Below are 18,770 nucleotides of genomic sequence, written 5' to 3'. Positions count from 1 at the left end.
TAGACAAGTCATCCATAGCGTTTAACAAGATAAAAGAGGCCAAGAGAAAACAGGCAGGGTCCATCTTTGCAACAAATTTTTAACGCTAATGACGTAGAGTAAAACTTCAAATTTCCAGTAAATATATATTGCCCTTGCCAAAATTGCGTCGAAGAGCATTTCAATAAAGCATCGACGGCCAGATTCTGTAGAGCTGCCATTCCCCATAATCATAAGCTTGGTGAACGACTCTAGGCAATGTCCTTAGGCTTTTGGCCAAATAAGAATTGCCGCGTTGTTCTAGTGGCAAACAAACAAGTAAGAAATGCTAAACGGAAGTCGATTGTTCCCAAATTACTGAGAAATCACGCGGAACCTGAAAGTTTAGCGGTGACCTCCGGGGGTTTAGCCGCCAAGCATTTTCGTCCCGTTACTGCAACTATTCACATGTTCCTATTTCTACACCTGAGTTAAGAGAGTTACTAAGTGTAAAAGAGTCTGCAAAGTCTAAAACAATTTGGTTGTCTTTTAGTGGGGAGGGGGAGTTTTGCATTGCAGAAGGGGGCGGGTCAAAACATTTTGGTTGACAACCACATGAACTCTGGCAAGGGATAAACACATTAACAAATTACTGATCAAATTGCTGCTATTGCTGGTTTTCACTGCAACGCCACTTTCACGCCGAAAGAAAAGTATATCCAAAACTACTGGGGAAAAAATAAAAATAAAGTATTACAGGTTGTAGAAAATGACTAGATAGTCCACTTGTCCAAGTTTCGGGTCTGTATGGTTTTCCGTACTCGAGTTATCCGTCAAAATGTTCCACACAAATTAAGAGAGTACAGCATGGAAACGCCATGTTGGTGCCCATGCACCGGGGCACCAACATTGCGACCGGATATCAATGAAAACATCTGGCAATCCTTTCTGCTATAAAAAGCGGTTAGTTCAGCCCCATGAACAAGTAAACATTCACATAAACAATTGTCGCAAAACCTCAACTGTTCAGATTGTTAGAATTCACAGGATGGTGCATTTTTTAAGTTTACGTGAAGAAGACGGATGCTATCGAGCTGAAAATCCTCAACAAGATATACATTATGGAATTCTAATAGCCATCGAAGGATAAAAACTCAGCCTAGTGGTCTTGCGATTCTGGCTGTTAGAATTCTGATAACGTCACGTAAAAACCAAGAATAATAAGCTTTTTTTAGAGGGTCACCTCACACACGCATCTTAGATTTACAATTTCACAAATCCAACCTGGAACTAACACTGTGACTCCATTGTCAAAAATGCAATATAAAACTTTTGACATAATTTATATACACATTATTTATTGGAATGAGGATAAATATACAGGATATCGTAAATATCAATATCACATACGTTAATATCAATCTTATGTGCTGCTTGTGGATAAACCACGTATTTCATGTACTATTTACAAAAAAAAGCAGAGTTCCAAGAAAAAAAATAAACATGTTAAGAAATTAAAGGGAGTGTGAGAATATATATGTGCCAGGATAACATAAGGCACTTAACAACTGGCCTAACACTAAGTTTGGCTATCCCGACCCTAACTGGGGTCGCCCACTACCTCCCGGAACGAGTTTATTCATTGGTTCTTAAAACAATAGATAACAGGTGACAACAATGCCCCTAGCCCTGAATAATAATAGAGGTAGTGCCTTACTGCCTAACTGGTCCTCCTCGACATTAGTGTTGGAGGGAAACAAACTCACTGTTTTTTTGTGGGGAGGCAAAAAAGCCTATGTAAATATTATTTAGATATGCAAATATCTGCTATGGTCGAATTGGTACTGATGCGACGCTGAAAGTAACACAAGGCCAAACCATTATTTCCTGAAAAGTTGGTCAGTTAGTGCTGTAATGTTGCTTAACAGTGTATCTGGTCATTTTGCAACAGGCAGTTGTGACGTCCTTTCTTTAACGTACTAAAACTTTCCAAAAATCTCCAGCTGACAAAGGTGCGTTCTTGTCATCGCATGACCAGACTCCTCCGGTGAGTATCCAGTGATAAGCATAAGCAACAAATGCAGCATGGTCATACATGCGCGGTTCACCTATTTTGCTTTTGTGTCCCCATTTTCCAGCAAATTGCGCTCCATCATTTCCCCACTTGCTACACTGCTGGGCCAAGAAAGAGTCGTCATCTTCCATTCGAACAAAAGAGTTGCACGAGTAAGGCATGGTATCCGTCTGCCCGCTGAAGTACTGGACTACAGCTTCACCAGTGCTATTGGCGACCGTGGTCACGTGGAACGTACGAACCTTTTGTTTTCTGCAGTGGAATCTCAGCTGTGTAAAAGAAAAGTGTGTTCTCAGCTCATTCATGGCGCTCGTTGGGATGCCCATTCTGTTGTTGTGATAGTTGCTGATCCCGCGGTATGATGTCTCAGCGGTCCAAACAGGGAGGCTACTGGGGTTGTTAATCACAAAATTGGCGACAAGTAGCCAGCCACCTAAAATTGAAAGAAAACAAAAAAATAAAAATACACGACAGTCTACGAAGCACAATGTTCTCCAGGTTTAATTTCACTCCAAGCTATCTTCGATTTCAGCGACGTTCAATCATACACCCACGTAACACCAAGCAGAAAAGCGATCTTGAGCTGCCGAAGCGTAGACTAAAAACAGGGTAGAGATCTTTTGCCTACCGTGGGGCGAAGCTCTTTAATGACTTGCTAAGAACATTAGAGAGACAAATGACCTGAACCTTTTTAAAAAGAGAATTTTTAAACATATTTTAAATTTGTAAATACCCTTTTATAATTGTAATGTACATAGTTTTAATTGCGAATTTTATTCCAACTATACCCCTTTTTATGATTTTTTTTTTCTTCTTTTCTATTGTAAATATTTTTATCTTCTATCTTTTTAATTTCTTTATGGCGGAAGAGCCCCCAAGGGGAAGCAATACAATAAAGTATATATGTATTGTGATTTTTGTCTGCATGTACGCGCTTATGGCACTTTAATAAATTTTACAGAAAACTCTGGACTTCTGTTAAATATTTCTTGATAATGCCTTTCTAAATGAAATATCACCTCCGTCAGTTGTCATGTCACAGTAGACTTTCAAAGGGTTTCCGTTTTTCTCAGGGTCGATCCAGTACTCTCCATCTCCTCTTGAGTCTCCAGAGTCCCGGATGTTCTTACAAGAAAGTCCAGGATTTGAGGGAAAATATCCAAGTCTCGCTGAGAATAATGAAAAAGCGAGAGATATGCTTTCATGATAATAAAACAATAATTAAATATAGAGCTTATATCATAGACAAAGAAAAAAACATAGTTTATTTACCCACGAAGAGTTCAGGAGCTACGACGTAGCTCGTTAAGCCTCGTTAAAACACTTTCGTTAAAACACATAAAGCTCCTAGGAAGTCTTTAGTAGAGAGCCGATAATCAATGGAAACAGGCGAAAAAAGGAAATATTTACTGACATTGTCTATGATATTTAATCTGATTGCATAAAAGGAAACAAACAAGTTTTAGAGCTTGAAACATCTAAATAGACGACGCTGATCTCACGGCCACTGACAACACATTTTTGTTCGCTGCTTGCTATATGAAAAAAAGGAAAGGTACGGTGTATAATTTCCATCATTAGACAATTGCAGTCTCCTTAGCCAAGCAGCTGAACATTTTTGGTCGTGGGAAGCGTGGTGTTTATATCTTCCTAAGTGACGTCCAGCTCGCACTTACGTGTCATACAACTCTTGCCTTTGTATGCAGGGTGACATTGGCAGTCTTCTTTAGCATTGCAGTTATTTGGAACACATGAGATCTAACGAGAAAAGATCAAGGTGTTACGTACGTTTTATTTAATAAATGTATGGTATAGAGGGGAGAGGAACGGGCATTCAAACATCTTATCTCCCTTTTTAATTTTTTTTCTCCCTCCTCCCTATTATCTTTGGCAATTTCTTCCTTCTCCCTGATTGTTCACCTTTTTCTCTAATTATTGCTTTAACAGCTTAAGCCTTTATTATGTAATAGTATCCTGCTATCTAAATCCCTTCCAATAATATATAGATTTAGGCACGCCTAAAAGCGGAGCTCCCCATTTATTTAATTTTCACTGGAGCTTACAATGTTTTCATTCTAGTGAATAAGCGGTCAAAGTACTAATGTTAACTTTATGGCGGTTTATTGGTGCAAGACAAATTTAAATAGCTCACGGTTAAACTGAATGTCAGCAGTACGACAAAAATAATAATCTTAAAGCGGGGCAAAATCATTACTCATGGCACGAAAAATTACTTTAGAGAACAGTAAATTATCTGCTTTCTGGCAATAGAAAATAGTTTCGCGATCCTGTTATAGTTTCGCAGCAGTTTAGTAGACTCCACAATATCTATGACATTGATATAGGATATATTCAACGTGCATTACAGAGTCTGTCGGATTAGCTCAATCGGTAAGGTGCCAGTCTGCGGCTCGGGAGGTCGTGAGTTCACATCCCAGAGGGTCAAGTTTTTTTTTTTTTTTTTTTTTTACCCCGTAGCAATAAAATGGTTTGTTTATTATATCAACCCGATTTAGTTTTCGAATGCTCCTTCATGTACGATGCTGGCTTTACAGATAGACACGAAAGTCATCGATCGATTATGGCTCTCAATGTCCACTTTTTTGGCGGTCGATTACTTTCTACACGTAATTTTCAGCCACATTTTGTTTCATTGCTTCTTGTTTTTCTTTTCAAACCTCTTTAAATTTTAACGGCCGCCTTTATACGGCCGCCTTTATACGGCCTTCTTGCTTCACTCTTTCTACCATCAAACTATGGCCGCCATGTTGCGCGACTCCGTACGTATGTACGCCGTATGTACGCGCCCGCGAACCATGCCGCTATCCATGTTGACCATGAAAACTCATTTCGATAGTGTTCCTTCTTTCATGGTTATGGTGCTACGCTTAGGAGCTCCGCTATTAGTCACTTTACGAAAGAACTTTGTGCTCTTCGAAGACCTACATACCACTAGATTTAACATGCCTTACCAGCTTACAAGAATGACACACAGGTTGCTCTGTTGTTTTACATTTTTGGAAACCTAACTGGAAGCACCAAATTTTTAAGTTGCTGTGAGAACTAAATGACGACCTCGACGAACGCTAACTCACGGTCTCACGTTTATATTTAGCCTCTGAATTTCACGATGATCAATCAGAATAAATTGAAATGGCCAAATAATTCTCCTTGGCATGAAGGGAAATTTCTCTAACAACAGACCGTAGCGCACTCCAAATAGTCTTGGGTACTCAGTCTTCCCTCGATATAAATGTTTAGAAAATAGCACAAAGTAAATACGTGCGCTGATTGGTTAAAAATTGTGTTTCTATAACTCGATGGAGACACAGACAGTTGTCGTAGACACGGCAATCAATATTCACGGCGCTGAAATAAGCAATGCAAAAATAACAACTAAGAATTGTGCCAAATTTTAATGTCACAGCTGACAAAAACCAGGTTAAGACTAAACAAATATTTGCACACTTGAAAACAAGCGAGTAAGATGTTTACAGAGCCCGCTACACATTCAAAAATTGTCTGTGAAAGAAATTATCGAAGCGGCTGACCTTTCAAAGAAGTTTATGAATTGGCGCAACTTCACTCCATTCTAGGCTTTGTAGCACTTCAAAACTATTCACAGCTCCTCAACAGGACAAGTTATTCGTCCAGAATGCCGAGACAAACTTCTTTTAACAGAAAAATAATGCACTTTCACCTCCAAGGTTCGAGTCGCTCGATCGGCAGTGTCGATCGTCAAACCATTCGGTTAGTTCGATGAAGCGAAATAAAACCACAATTCTTGACTCCTTCCAGTGCTGGACTTCAGTTAAACCATCGGCTTAGTTATTTCTCATAATTACGTTAACTTTGGGGCCTGTTTTCTTTGTTTCTTTGGCAAAAAAACGGTGAATTTTAGCCTTGAAGCAAATGTTGAACAGTTGATTTATTTCTGTTCATCGACTCCCTTACTATGATTGGTTGATTATGTTCATGACGTGAAACCGCGAGGTGAAGAGAATCTACGTTTTGATGTTAAATAAAGCGCTAAATATTACTTTGATGTGCGTTATTTTCTTTGTGCTGTTTTCTAAAAGAAATAGAAAACATGTTTTCCGTGTTTCTATCGAGTTATAGAAACACTCGTGAAAGTTTGGGAGAACTCGAAAAAGCTGTGGAAACACTCGTCTATCGACTCGTGTTCCCACAGCATTTCTCGTTCTCCCAAACTTCCACTCGTGTTTCTATAACTCGATAGAAACACGGAACATGTTTTCTATTTCTTAATTAGTGGGGTACATAAAAAAAAAAAAAAAAAATCAATAAAAAAAATCCGCGAATCTGATTGGTTCTTTTTTGGGAAAACTGAAATAGAAACTACTTACTAATGTTTCCCTAAAGAAAAAAAAAAGGAAGAACTGTACCGGAACTAATCCATAATAATTGAATCCCCGTCTTTGTTTAAAATCTTTCGGTTTCGAAGTGCGTGATTGGTTGTTTAACTCGCACTGCTTGTTGGCACTGTTCCCAGTCTGAATGTTGTATGATTGGCAGGCGCCATTTCCCATGCATCTTGTAGCACACTCGGAAACATCAGAAACGTGGATTGCGTCGAATGTGTGATTAAACAAGGCATAATCTGCGAGAAATAATTGCAACGTTACGGCTAATGAAGCATCATTGTTTGAACGATGATTAAATAAATATGTCATATGTTTGCAGTTGGCCGTTTAACAGAAATGTCTTAGCTTTACCCCGAGCCGCGCACGTTTGATAGTTAAAACGAGAAGACAAAAAAGGTCATTGAGCCTATTGCGAAATTTTATCTTCCAACAAGCAGCGGCCTTTTCTGCGCTAGTAATTATTATTATTATACAAACTGCATGTTTTAGCGAGTGGTAGCAAATCGAGAAAAATCGATCACCATGGATAAAAATGAATCCACATGTGTGATATCTGACAATCAGCTTGTAGGTTTGCATGCTCGGGCGTCGATCTTGTCGAAATCTCCGGATCTCCTCGCTCTTCGCTCTGGCTTCGGAATTTTCGGAAAATGGATCATTCGTCCTTCGACAACATTTTGAAAATTTTCGGAAATCTCGGAAAATGGTCGGAAATCACCGTAAAATCGTAAAAACATCGTAATTAGTAGGTTTAATAATAAAAAGAATAATAATGGTGCGGAGAATGAAATTATCTCTCGTTCAATCCGATTCTCACTCCCTGCGCTCACTCGTGAGCTTCGATTGAACACTCGAAGATAAATTCATATCTCCCGCAACCATGTATTATCCTCTATTTCCTTTAAATATAAATGAAACTTCTTGAACGTGCTTGTAAGAAACGTTTGCCGCTTTGCCCTGGATAATCGGCAGGGAGCAATGAATAGTTATGGATGGTTTGGTTTCACAATGCCAAAAATATCAGGAAAGACCAGAGGAAAAGTGGAAAAGAAAAACTCTTTCTTAATTTAGAATACACATGTTAACTTATAGTTAAACCATAAGGCTAAGTCCAACTATAGGACAAAATTTACCATTTAAGGTCATTTGTTCCCTTGTATTGCATTGTGCATCCTACTGATTGGACATAATTTTACGCGTGATTAACGCGCGCATTAAAAAAGCTAAGGCGGCTCTTTCTTTATGCGCCAGAGAGGTAAATCGTTATTTTCTCATTTTTCTTGTTTTGAATTGAGCAATAACTTTCTTTCTGTCCCCAGTGTAAATTAAAATAAGAAAAAATCTTCGGAAACGTGAATTTATCAAGCAATCGTGAATATAATCGTAATGATATTCTAAGTAATTGTTGCGTGTAAAAAAGGTGATGTGCAACGAAGCGATTAAGGGTACCCCCAGTTTCTGTAAGATAAATAACTAATAGGTAAAGTTTAAAAAAAAAGTTATATTTCAATGTAATAGCTTGAACCTGAAACCTCTTGCCGACTCTGTGATATCGAACGTATCTAACTCACCTTCATAGCTTTCAAACACGCTTCCACAGTTTTCCGAATACTGTGATGCAGGGGTAAGGAGGCAGAACCTCAAGAACACCAAGAAGAACGGGATATAAATGCTTAGAAACATCGTTAAAAATTTCCTGAGAAAATAAAAAAAAGTTTAGACAATACAAAAGCGTTTTTGCCAATTGTGGGTATATCAAACTCAAGGCAATTGCAAGAATACTAACTTACATTTAATGCTTCATTCCAAATGTAATTGTAAAAAATTGGATGCAACAGATTTTTATCTGGTTCCAAAACTTTACCTTGTGACTTTAAAGCAGTCGCTACGACTAAATTAAAAAGGTAATAAATCGGCCTCCTAATGTCAAAGACCTTCACAATAAATTATTAAACATTGGCATGGTGGTTAAATGTATTTTTAATTTATCTTCTTTTTGTCTAGCAAAACAACGCAGGCGACCAACTTCTATATTCTTAGTGGTTGTTCGCTAACAAGAATTAATTCTCGTAAGCGGCCAGCCCTAGCTAGAACCTCTTTTTTCAGGTATAATAATAGGAGCAATTACTACTCCCTAATTTTAATTTCCAACATGCTACTGGCACGTTCGACGCCTGGCCGACGTTTAATTACAATGACTGATAATTTTGATTTTCTTAAGGCTGATAATGAAAAACAAAAATGAAGACAAAATATTAACAAAACTAGATTATTGATGAATTTAGGAACTAAGCAACACGATAATTTTTTATCAGCACGGAAGCTAAATGAACCGTAATAGTTTTTTTAAATCTTCCCATGTTAATGTATACAAGGATGTAGAAGTAAAAGAGGGATGACTTAGTCCTTTACAAATTAATTTGAGCGAAGAACAGAATAGGCGATGTTATTTTAAGAAACGTGGTCTGATTGCAAATAACAATAATTTTATTGTTTTATTCTTGCTTTAAAAAAAAGAGGACACACTTAGTTGTTTTCAATGATTTGAAAGGTTTCTCCAAAAAAATAAATTGCCATAATGTAAACAGTGTTTTTCAATGTATTTGTTCTTGAGCTTGGGTGGTATAAATTTGACCCTAATTCATGAAATGAGTAAATGAAAAAAAAAAAAAACTTATTGAAGTATCAAAGTGTTTACATTATGAAAAAGCTTAACTGGGGACACTTGAAAATAAACATTATGCTTAAATTTAACTACTTGTTCCCAAATATCAAAAGTTGCTGCAATTTACAAGTTAATATTAAGCATTGTAAGGATCTAGAAATATTACCGCAATAACTTGGAAGATATCGTGTTGGGTTTTCCTTCTATAATCTGCACTTTTTTCACTAAATTACTTGTAAATTAAAGTTCTCGTATTAAGAATTTTATCAAGTTCTAGGCGAGAATAGAACTGCGGCTTGTAAAGGACAATCACCGTGAATTATAACTCGAACACCCCGCTAATCTGAACTAACTTTCATTTTCCTTGGATTTGACACTTCTTTTCAGTCATTTTCACTCGGTCAACTCGAACTCGGAAATCTCGAAAACCCAGCTAACTCTGACAAAATTTCGTTTTCTTGGTCGAAAGCTGGGTTTAATTTACCCCGATAACTCGAATTCCGGTTCCTGCAACTCGCCACGGTTGCCCATTGATTAGAGCAACGAACAGTTTACATATTTGACAGCCATTTTCCACTCTTCTCATACGAATGCATGGTCGTGTTTAGACTGACGAGATAAGTTCAATTTACACTGTACTGTATACTAAAGTGTTGAAAAAATTAGTAAACTATCGATTATTAACTTGGCAAAATAAATATTCAATCGACCCCGATAACTCGAAACCCCGCTAACTCGAATGGTTTTTCGATTCCCTTCAGAGTTCGAGTAACCGGGGTTCTACTGCACATTAATATCACGTGGTCAATTTTAATCAATGGTTTGCTGTAATTTTGTACGGTGCACTAAGCAACTAAAATAGTTATGAGGGCTTTTATATCTTACCGTCGTTCTTTTATCAAGTCAAGTCAGGGCGACCGTCATCTCTGAGGATTAACTACCAATTTGTTGCTAAGGAGGGTATCTAATCGTCATACTTTGTTGCTAAGGAGGGTATCTAATCGTCATACTTTTAAAACCAGACCTTATACGGATGAGCTTTTTGCACAGGTTTGTTCCACTGAAAGGTCCTACAAGAGTTTCACATAGCACGAAAAAAGTTATGTTTTCTTTTATGGTTTGGGACTGGCACTAGTTTCGCACGCGCAATGATATAGGTGGCCCCGAATGGAATTCACCATTTTAGCGTTAAAAAACGCCACAAAATCGTTGCCACAAAAAACATGCACAGTCTTAAGCAACCCCTTAGCAACTGCTCTGGATTAGTAGTTTAGCGTACTATTTTTCCCCCTTAACCTCGTTTTTGTGACTGATTGCAGACGGAAAATCAGGAGTATCGTAGCTGGCTGCCAATCCACTCACACAGCTGGCTGGTGATTGGGTCTTTGTTCATAATTTCAATGATCAGTGCATAAAGACGCGACATTCTGTGAATAAAAAAATTGTAAAAGTTATGGTTTGTTAATGAACGAGTTACAAGAAAGGTCCTGAAAGTTGACCGAAACGTTGAATGGTTTGATTTTTTTAATTAACACAAGACTTTATTTGGTAAGAAACGCGTTAAACGAGAGTGATCAGCAGGTGTACAGGATGTTATTAACGTGACTGTATATAACTTTGAAGTAAGCGCTAGCTTTTATTGTTGCAAAAATTGTAGAGTACATCAGATGAAACGGCCGATAACTATATAACTAATCTCTATTATAACATAGCTAGCAGATCCGCGCAATCAAATTCAGTATACGTAAGCGTGCTTAAAATCCCGATAGTGCACGCCGATGACGTAATCGACGAGTGAAAATCTCACTGAGTAAAGGTCTCCGCACACGTGAGGACAAGACGCAGGGACACTTCGCAGCGACATGTAGCAGCGACAAAATCATGTGTTGTTCACACTGAGGGGACGTGAAGCGGGGACATGTAGCAGAAACAAAATCACAATGTGTACACACGCACGAAAATGTACCGGGGACATGTTCCTGGGACATGTCGCAGCGACACGTTCCCTCGTGTGTGCTGATTATTTTTGGCACGCGCAACACAAACTTTAAAGCTGTTTTGTCCCTGCGACATGTTGCACGGAATTCAACTCGTTGAACTTTGTGCAACATGTCGCAGGGACAAAATGTTGCAGGAATTCGTGTTGCACGTGCCAAAAATTATCCCCACACGCGAGGGGACGTGTCGCTGCGACATGTCCCTGGGGCATGTCCCCGCTACAGTTACTTGTATGTGTACACATTTCGATTTTGTTGCTGCTACGTGTCCCCGCTACACGTCCCTGCTTCATGTCCCCGCAGTGTGAACAATACATGATTTTGTCGCTACTACATGTTGCTGCAACATGCCCCTGCGTCTTGTCCCCACGTGTGCGGAGACCTTAAAGCTCGCACGCTGTTTTTTGCGAAAGCAATAACATCTTATCTTCGGAATATGGAGAGTGAATCCTTTGAATATTTTTCCAAGGATACGAGCTACAAGGTAAGCTGTTTCTTATTACGAGACGGAGAGCGAAAGAGAAAATAAATTCGATTTTGCCATCAAAGTTGTTTGTATGCTTTTCTTCATTCAAACAACAACAACTAAAGTGCGAGTCTCGAAGGACGAAGATCATTTTGTTCACGGCCCTAACGTGGAAGAATGGGCCAACCATGACTGAAAACGGTTCGATGACACTAAAACCTAGCTACCGAACGAAAGTTTTTGAATTTTAAGCGTTACACCAAAACGTCACTGGCTCTGTTGTGATTTTTGCCGCTCGGGAAAAATTTATTCATCGGGCGATTTATTCAACTACCGTTTTCAAAAGAAAAACGTTTATTTTCATCACGACCCTAATTCTGCAACCACGAATGAAATTGGTCTAGAAAAATACTAAAAACTAAGCATAGAACCGAATTCTTTGACTCCTTTAACCCTCGGAATCTGCTCGGCTGTTCAAGGCTGTTTTGTTTCATTTGCTGATTTCGTCAGGTTTTTTCCCTTTGCTCTGCCACCGAATAAACTTGGTCAGTTTTTTTAGCAATTTGACACCAACTGCACCACTCGTGTAAACTTGTACATGTATAATTTATCGCTCGACCGCTATGTTTATTTTCTCACACTGTACACAATAAACACAGTTATTTTGTTTTTCCGCGGCCGGTTTTGATGCAAAATTCCACCGTCAATGTTATAAAACAATTGGTTCATTCTTTGAGCTGCACACATTCGCGTATGGTGCACTTGGGAAGTTTAGAGAGCACTCAAGAAGCTAGAGTTGCCTCGCCTCGGGCAACTCTTACGCTTTTTCGTGCCGCTCTCCAAACTTCCCGCGTGCACCATAACTCGATAGTGCACGCTAAAGCATGAACCAATTATTAATTTGTCCTGCGGCCCCAACCATTAAGCATTACTACGAGGAAAACTGCAAAGAACACAACAGGCGAAAACTAGTTTAGGTCGAACTGGTGGCCGTGGTGCGATATTAAGGAACAAATTCCGAACAAATGAAGATATATCGTTTTGCAGTTGTGTTTTTGTCTTTGAAGTAGGACGGTAAATTCTTAGCCTCCCACGCAGACGTTCTTAGGGGCGCCCCTAAGAACGACTGCGTGAGAGGCTAGTAAATTCCTAGATAATGAGCAAAATGGTTAAGGGATGTAATTTAGTTTGGATAAACGTTACTTCGGTGGATTTTGGGTGAATATCCAATGGTTTTCAACCGTTTTCCAGTCAAGGTGCTTCAGCGATGCCGAGATAGTCCTGCAAAAGAAAAGAATGAACTTCGCCGCAACACCTGCGAACCTCCCGCCATCTTTTCGTTTGTTATTTTTATGAAAGGAGAGTTTCGAGAAAAAGTAGAAATGCCACAAGCGATCACTAATTATAACGCTACTACCAAAAATTCAACAACATTCGACATTTGTTGTATTTATTTTTTGAATTGCATCAGTTATCTTACAGGTGTATTCGTGTAAACAAAGTGTTTTTAGAAAAAGGCAAGCAAATATAAGACAATAAATAGAGAACGGAAACAAAATACTAACGAATTCTTGAAAATATTTCTGACACTAACTAGATGAAATGTAAAGCTATCTTTACAAACTTAAAATTGTAAAAGACGTTTCGACGAGAACTTTCGGTCTTCTTCGGTTCGAAAATAGCAAAAAGCAAAGGCTTACTTTTAAAACTTCTGACTGCTATTTTAGTATTTTTGGTTTAATAAAACTACTTTTAGGGCGGTACCGTACGGCTGGTAATGACTGGTCAACAATGATTTTTACTTTAAACCCTCAGCAGTCCTTTTCGGCATTGAAGGGAAAACAAATTTAACGTTTTACTCTTGACGTATAAACTCATACTGTCAATAAATCAAGAAGTTTTTAAATTTAGTGCAAACATATTAAACCAGTGAATAGAGCTTTTGGGTCCTTTGATAAGCTACTCGAACTAAGGGTATCCTAAGCTATATATTAGTTTTGAAAATCTAAAGTCTTCATGTAGTTGTAAACGCCTCCTCAATCCCCATAGTCTCAATGTATACAGCGCTTTCTGTCACATTTCTGAATGCGACAGTCTCTTTCAAAAGACAAGGATAATTATTGCATAATATCAGTACAGTTGTATTTTTCAATCAATCCTGCCAACTATATATTAAGTTTTGTATTAGGTTTGACTTATTTAGGTTTCACGATGCTTGAAAGTATCTTAGTAGCCGTATCGATCACCAAAATGTTGTGTTGTGGTTTCTTTTTCACGTTTCTATCCGTTATGCTAACAGGAGTACCATGAAGTGAAGATAAATCTCAGAATTTGAAAAACTCTTCTTCGGATTTAACGATCAGCAGCATCTTTTTCAGGCTTAGTTTCTAGTGGCAAGTTTTACAACGGCAATCTCCGCTAAACTTGTAAATCATGACAATTATAAAACTATCCGCGTTTGGTTTTTCAGTGAAAACAAAACCCCCCCGCAACTTTCAATTTGAAAGCCACATGAATACATTTAGCAAACGAAACTCGTTGTAACTTTCTGGCAATAGCCTGTTGTTTTCTTGTTACTGTTTCCTTCCTTTCAAAAGTGGTGGATATTTGCCTCCACTTCGGTGAATAGCAGTTAATTAGATGAGTAAAATACATTTGGATTTAGTACTGATATGGTGCGACGTTAAACGGTTCAAAAAGGCAAAACTGTTCATTGAAATAATTATGGAGTCCTTTCCATTTATGTAAACAAATACATAACGTTTGCTTACATTTTGTGACAGGACGAATCAGTTAAATTCTTTCTTCATCGCAAGAAAACTTTCCAAAAATCTCCAGTTGACAAAGCACTGTTTCCTTTGTCGTCACATGCCCAAATTCCATCGGTGATTACCCAGTGATAAAGCATAGCAACAAATGCAGTGTGATCGTACATTCGCGTTTCACCCCGTCTGCTTATGTGTCCCCATTTTCCAGGAAATTGTGATCCATCATTTCCCCACTTGCTGCACTGCTGAGCCAAAAAAGAGTCATCATCTTCCATTCGAACAAAAGAGTTGCACGAGAAAGGCATGGTATTCGTCCGACCGCTGAAGTACTGGACTACAAGATCGCCAGTGCTGTTCGCAACGGTGGCCACGTGAAATGTACGACCTTGTTGTTTACTGCAGTGGAATCTTAGTTGAGTGAAAGGCAAATGTGTTCTCAGCTCATTCATGGCGCTCGTTGAGATGCCAGTTCTGTTGTTGTGATAGTTGCTGATCCCGCGGTATGATGTCTCAGCGGTCCAGACAGGGAGGTTACCGGGGTTGTCTATCACAAAGTTGGCGACAAGAAGCCAGCCACCTTAAATGAGAATTAAAAGAAAACAAAAAAAAAAAAAAATTAAATGACAGTCTAATGAAGCGAAATTTTGTCTGTTGTAATATGTATAGTCCTCTTTACGTGTTTAATATTAACTTGTGGGGAACACCACTCTGCGGAGTCCCTGACTTTTTGGGGGCCGTCCCGCAACTAGGCGGATAGTGAGTTGACTTATGTCGGACACTGTTTATCGTTTAAAACATTGTCTAATTTCAAAGCGAATAATTTTGAGGTAGTACTTTGTGTTCCACATTGCTATGCCCTGCATCCATCTTAACACCTAACTTTTACTTTGTCTCGTCGTTGATACTGTGGTGTATTCTGGTGTATTCGTCTCTTATTGTAAATTTAAAAAAAAAATTCCACTAAATCGTTGTATAAGAATGAAATATGTACGCACTTAAAAAATATGTTAACTTTTGTTAATAATCACCTCCGACAGTTGTCATGTCACAGTATGCTTTCAAAGGGTTTCCGTTTTTCTCAGGGTCGATCCAGTACTCCCCGTCTCCTCTTGAATCTCCAGAGTCCCGGATGTGCTTACAGGAAAGGCCAGGATTTGAGGAAAAATATCCAAGTCTTGCTGGGATATTAAAAACAAGAAACATGTTTCGATACGAAATTACAACTTCAATACAAAGATTCCGATCAAAAGATAGCTCGAACGGGACTTTGAAGGGTGCTTCTCTCTTATACTGAAATCTTAGACTTTAATAGCTTAATCTAAGAGAAGTGATAATTAATGAAAACAGGCAAAAGACCAATTGTAAATATTTACTGACTGGCCACTGAACCATTTTAAAATTTATACTCAGCTTCCATGAAATTTGATCTGATTGCATAATTGTAAACAAATGAGGTTTTGAACATCTAATAGACGATACTGGTCTCACTTTCCTTTTCCAAAATTGCTCGGCAACTTTTGGGCAACTTTTCATATTTCGAGCAACTTTTTATATTTTGAACAATTTTGAAGTTTGCCAAAGATTTCCGGGGAAGTTATGAAGTTGTTACAACTTTTGGCTCATTCTCCTTAAAAAAACTTCACAGCAAGTCATCAGTATCTTTATGATTGTATAAAGTGAAAAAAAGTCTTGGCCTTAAAATGTTAATTAGATAATTATACTTCATTAAATCAGCACAACATTCGTGGTTTTGCGAAGCGTGATGTTTATATCGTCCTTAGCAAACTGCACGCATGGTCGTATGTGGCAAAGGATACGTTGAAGATTGAGTGAGTGTGTATACGTTGTGAAATGCATTATTAGAAATTTGGTATTTTACTCGTACTTACGTGTTAGGCAACTCTTGCCTTTGTATCCAGGGTGGCATTGGCAATCTTCTTTAGTATTGCAACTATTTGGTACACAAGAAACCTAACGAGAGAAAAGCCACTTATTACGTACGTTTTATAAATGTATGGTATATGGTGGGGTTGGGGATGCGAAGCGCGGGAACCCCTTTTTGCAGTTCATAATAGTGCATTTAAAACAGTCTAGGATTTTTAGGTGGAAAAGACTCGTACAGTTTCATATCAAAATCTATTGATCTGAGGTTCATGCTACCCTTTGAAAGACATTCTCCCTTTTATTCTTGTCTTCTCATCACCCTAGTTTTACTTCCTTACTCCTTCCTCCCTGTTCTTTTTTGAAACTAAAAGGAGAAACTGTTCACTAGTGTTTCACTACTAAAAAAAACTTAGGACTGTACCGGAACTAAGCCATAATAATTGAAGCCCTGTCGTTTTTTGAAATCTTGCGGTTTCGAAGTTCGTGATTGGTTGTTTAACTCGCACTGTTGGTTGGCACTGCTCTTGTTGGTCTGAATGTTGTATGATTGGCAGGTTCCATTTTCCATGCATCTTGTAGCACACTCATAAGCATCGGAAACGTGAAACGTGTCGAATGTATGATCAAACAAGGCATAATCTGCAAGAAAGAACCGCAAAGTTACGGCTAATGGAGCCTCATTGTTTTAAAGATGATTAAATATTTATGTCACCTGTTTGCAGTTGGCCGTTTAACAGAAAAGGCCATCTGTTTTCATTGAGTATAAAGCACAAGGCTAAATAAGGCTGTTTGTGTTTAACGCGTAATGTTATCCTCAAACAAGAACCCATTTTTCTGAACAAGTACAGTCAACTTATCCGAGAAGACTAGAATTTCTAACCAGTCTGTTATACCGCTACTTAAGGAATTGATGCAAAAATAAATATTTTAGCCTTTTGAAGCGCGTTTTGAGAAATAACGCAAAAACAGACGGCAACTATTACGTAACAATGTTCTATGAGCGGTTCATGGTGTCCGCTTTATCGAGAGTCAAAACAATAAAAAATGATATTTTCGTACCACGAAAATGTCCGGAATTCCGTAGTAACGAAAGTCTGTAATAGCGGAAATCAGTTCCAGTCAAAGCTCTAGAGCTTTCACCAAGATCTGGTTATGATAGCGAGTGTCCGTAATAGTAGAGTGTACGCAAGGCGAGGGTCGACTATATTACTATCAAGCTAAAAGGAAACTAAAATAACATGCTTGTAAGAAACGTTTGGTTATTTGTCCTTATGGATGGTTTTGTTTCAACTCACAAATATCAGGGGTATTAGACCAGAAGAAAGGTGGAAAAGAATGTTTCAAGCAATCGTGAATATAATATTGAACATAAACGCGGTGCTGTCGTTCCTAAACGAATAAGTGGACCAGCCATTTCAATTTCAATAGGAAAAAAAAGTTTGATACAATACGGTGAGATATGTAACTCACCTTCATAGCTTTCAAACACGCTTCCACAGTTTTCCGAATACTGTAATGCAGGGGTAAGGAGGCAAAATCTCAAAAACAGCAAGAAGAACGGTATGTAAATGCTGAGAAACATCGTTAAAAAGCCCTGCAAAAATAAAAACGGAAAAATGTGCCGCCGACCGGTTAGCTAAGTTGGTAGATCGCCGGACCACCGTCGAGTTCGAGTTCCATACAGGACCAACACTCAGGGTCTTAAAATAACTGAGGAAAATATGCTGCCTTTGCAATGACATCTAAAATTGGTTAGAAATTCTAGTCTTCTCCGATAAGGACGGTAAACCGTAGGCCCCGTCCCGTGCATCTTCAGTGTTATGGTTAGCAGGGGACGTAAAAGAACCCACACACTTATCGTTAAGAGAAGGGCATGGAGTTCCCGGTATTGTGGTCTGGTCCTTGCCTATTGTCCTGTGCGTACTCAGAAATACTCGGAAATATTAGCTATATTAGCTACTCTTCAAATCCGAGGGTAAATAAAAGTGACGATGTTTTGACAATATAAAAACATTTTTCATCAACCGTGGGTAGTACTTACTCTCAAGTCAAGAATACCAACTCACATACAAATTGCCTCTAAAAATGTTTCATTTGAAGTGTATTGGAAAGCAACTAGATGCAGTAAGTTTCTATCTGGCTCGAGTACATTACCTTGTGACTTTTACAGCAGTCGCTTCTTTTGAATTAAAAATTTATTTGCCTCCTAATGACATAGACCTTCACAATAAATTCTCAAACTCATTAATAATACACATTGTAATTAGCCTACCAGAACGCCCCATTAAAGATAAAGAAGAAGGACTTTATTATAGTGTCAGTAGTATTAAGCTCATAAAAATTAGTTGGGGGACACTATTTACATTAAAATATATCTGACTGGATTTGCATAAACACACCTGCAAAGAGCTCCGACCTGGTCGGCTGGGTACATTTCCCCGGAGCACCCCCCTGGCCGGCCGATTGCAACTTGACGACCACAGCCGGACCTCTGCTCCTGAAAAGTCTGCGGGCATATTTATCAAAATCCAGTCCGATATCTAAGCTACATAAAGTTAGGAGAAAACCTAATT

The 18,770-nt window shown here is 38.5% G+C and overlaps 2 protein-coding genes across 2 annotated transcripts; both read right to left on the bottom strand.

Moving 5' to 3' along the window:
* Positions 1–1,739: 1,739 nt before the first annotated feature.
* On the bottom strand, positions 1,740–6,582 carry LOC144631960 (uncharacterized). The gene is made up of 4 exons (XM_078490550.1): positions 6,439–6,582; positions 3,709–3,790; positions 3,052–3,201; positions 1,740–2,465 (listed from the first exon to the last, which is right to left on the bottom strand). The coding sequence occupies exons 1-4, from the start codon at positions 6,580–6,582 to the stop codon at positions 1,930–1,932; spliced, it is 912 nt and encodes a 303-aa protein (XP_078346676.1). The 3' UTR covers positions 1,740–1,929.
* A 7,236-nt stretch (positions 6,583–13,818) lies between these two features.
* LOC144633117 (uncharacterized) lies at positions 13,819–17,779 on the bottom strand. Its single transcript, XM_078491908.1, has 5 exons — positions 17,668–17,779; positions 16,619–16,836; positions 16,203–16,284; positions 15,342–15,491; positions 13,819–14,890 (listed from the first exon to the last, which is right to left on the bottom strand). The coding sequence occupies exons 1-5, from the start codon at positions 17,777–17,779 to the stop codon at positions 14,352–14,354; spliced, it is 1,101 nt and encodes a 366-aa protein (XP_078348034.1). The 3' UTR covers positions 13,819–14,351.
* Between the last annotated feature and the right edge of the window lie 991 nt (positions 17,780–18,770).

This window comes from Oculina patagonica, chromosome 12, assembly GCF_052425735.1.
Source record: "Oculina patagonica isolate OP01 chromosome 12, crgOcupat, whole genome shotgun sequence".
Lineage (NCBI taxonomy): Eukaryota > Metazoa > Cnidaria > Anthozoa > Scleractinia > Oculinidae > Oculina > Oculina patagonica.
This window is presented reverse-complemented; position numbering and strand designations above follow the sequence as displayed.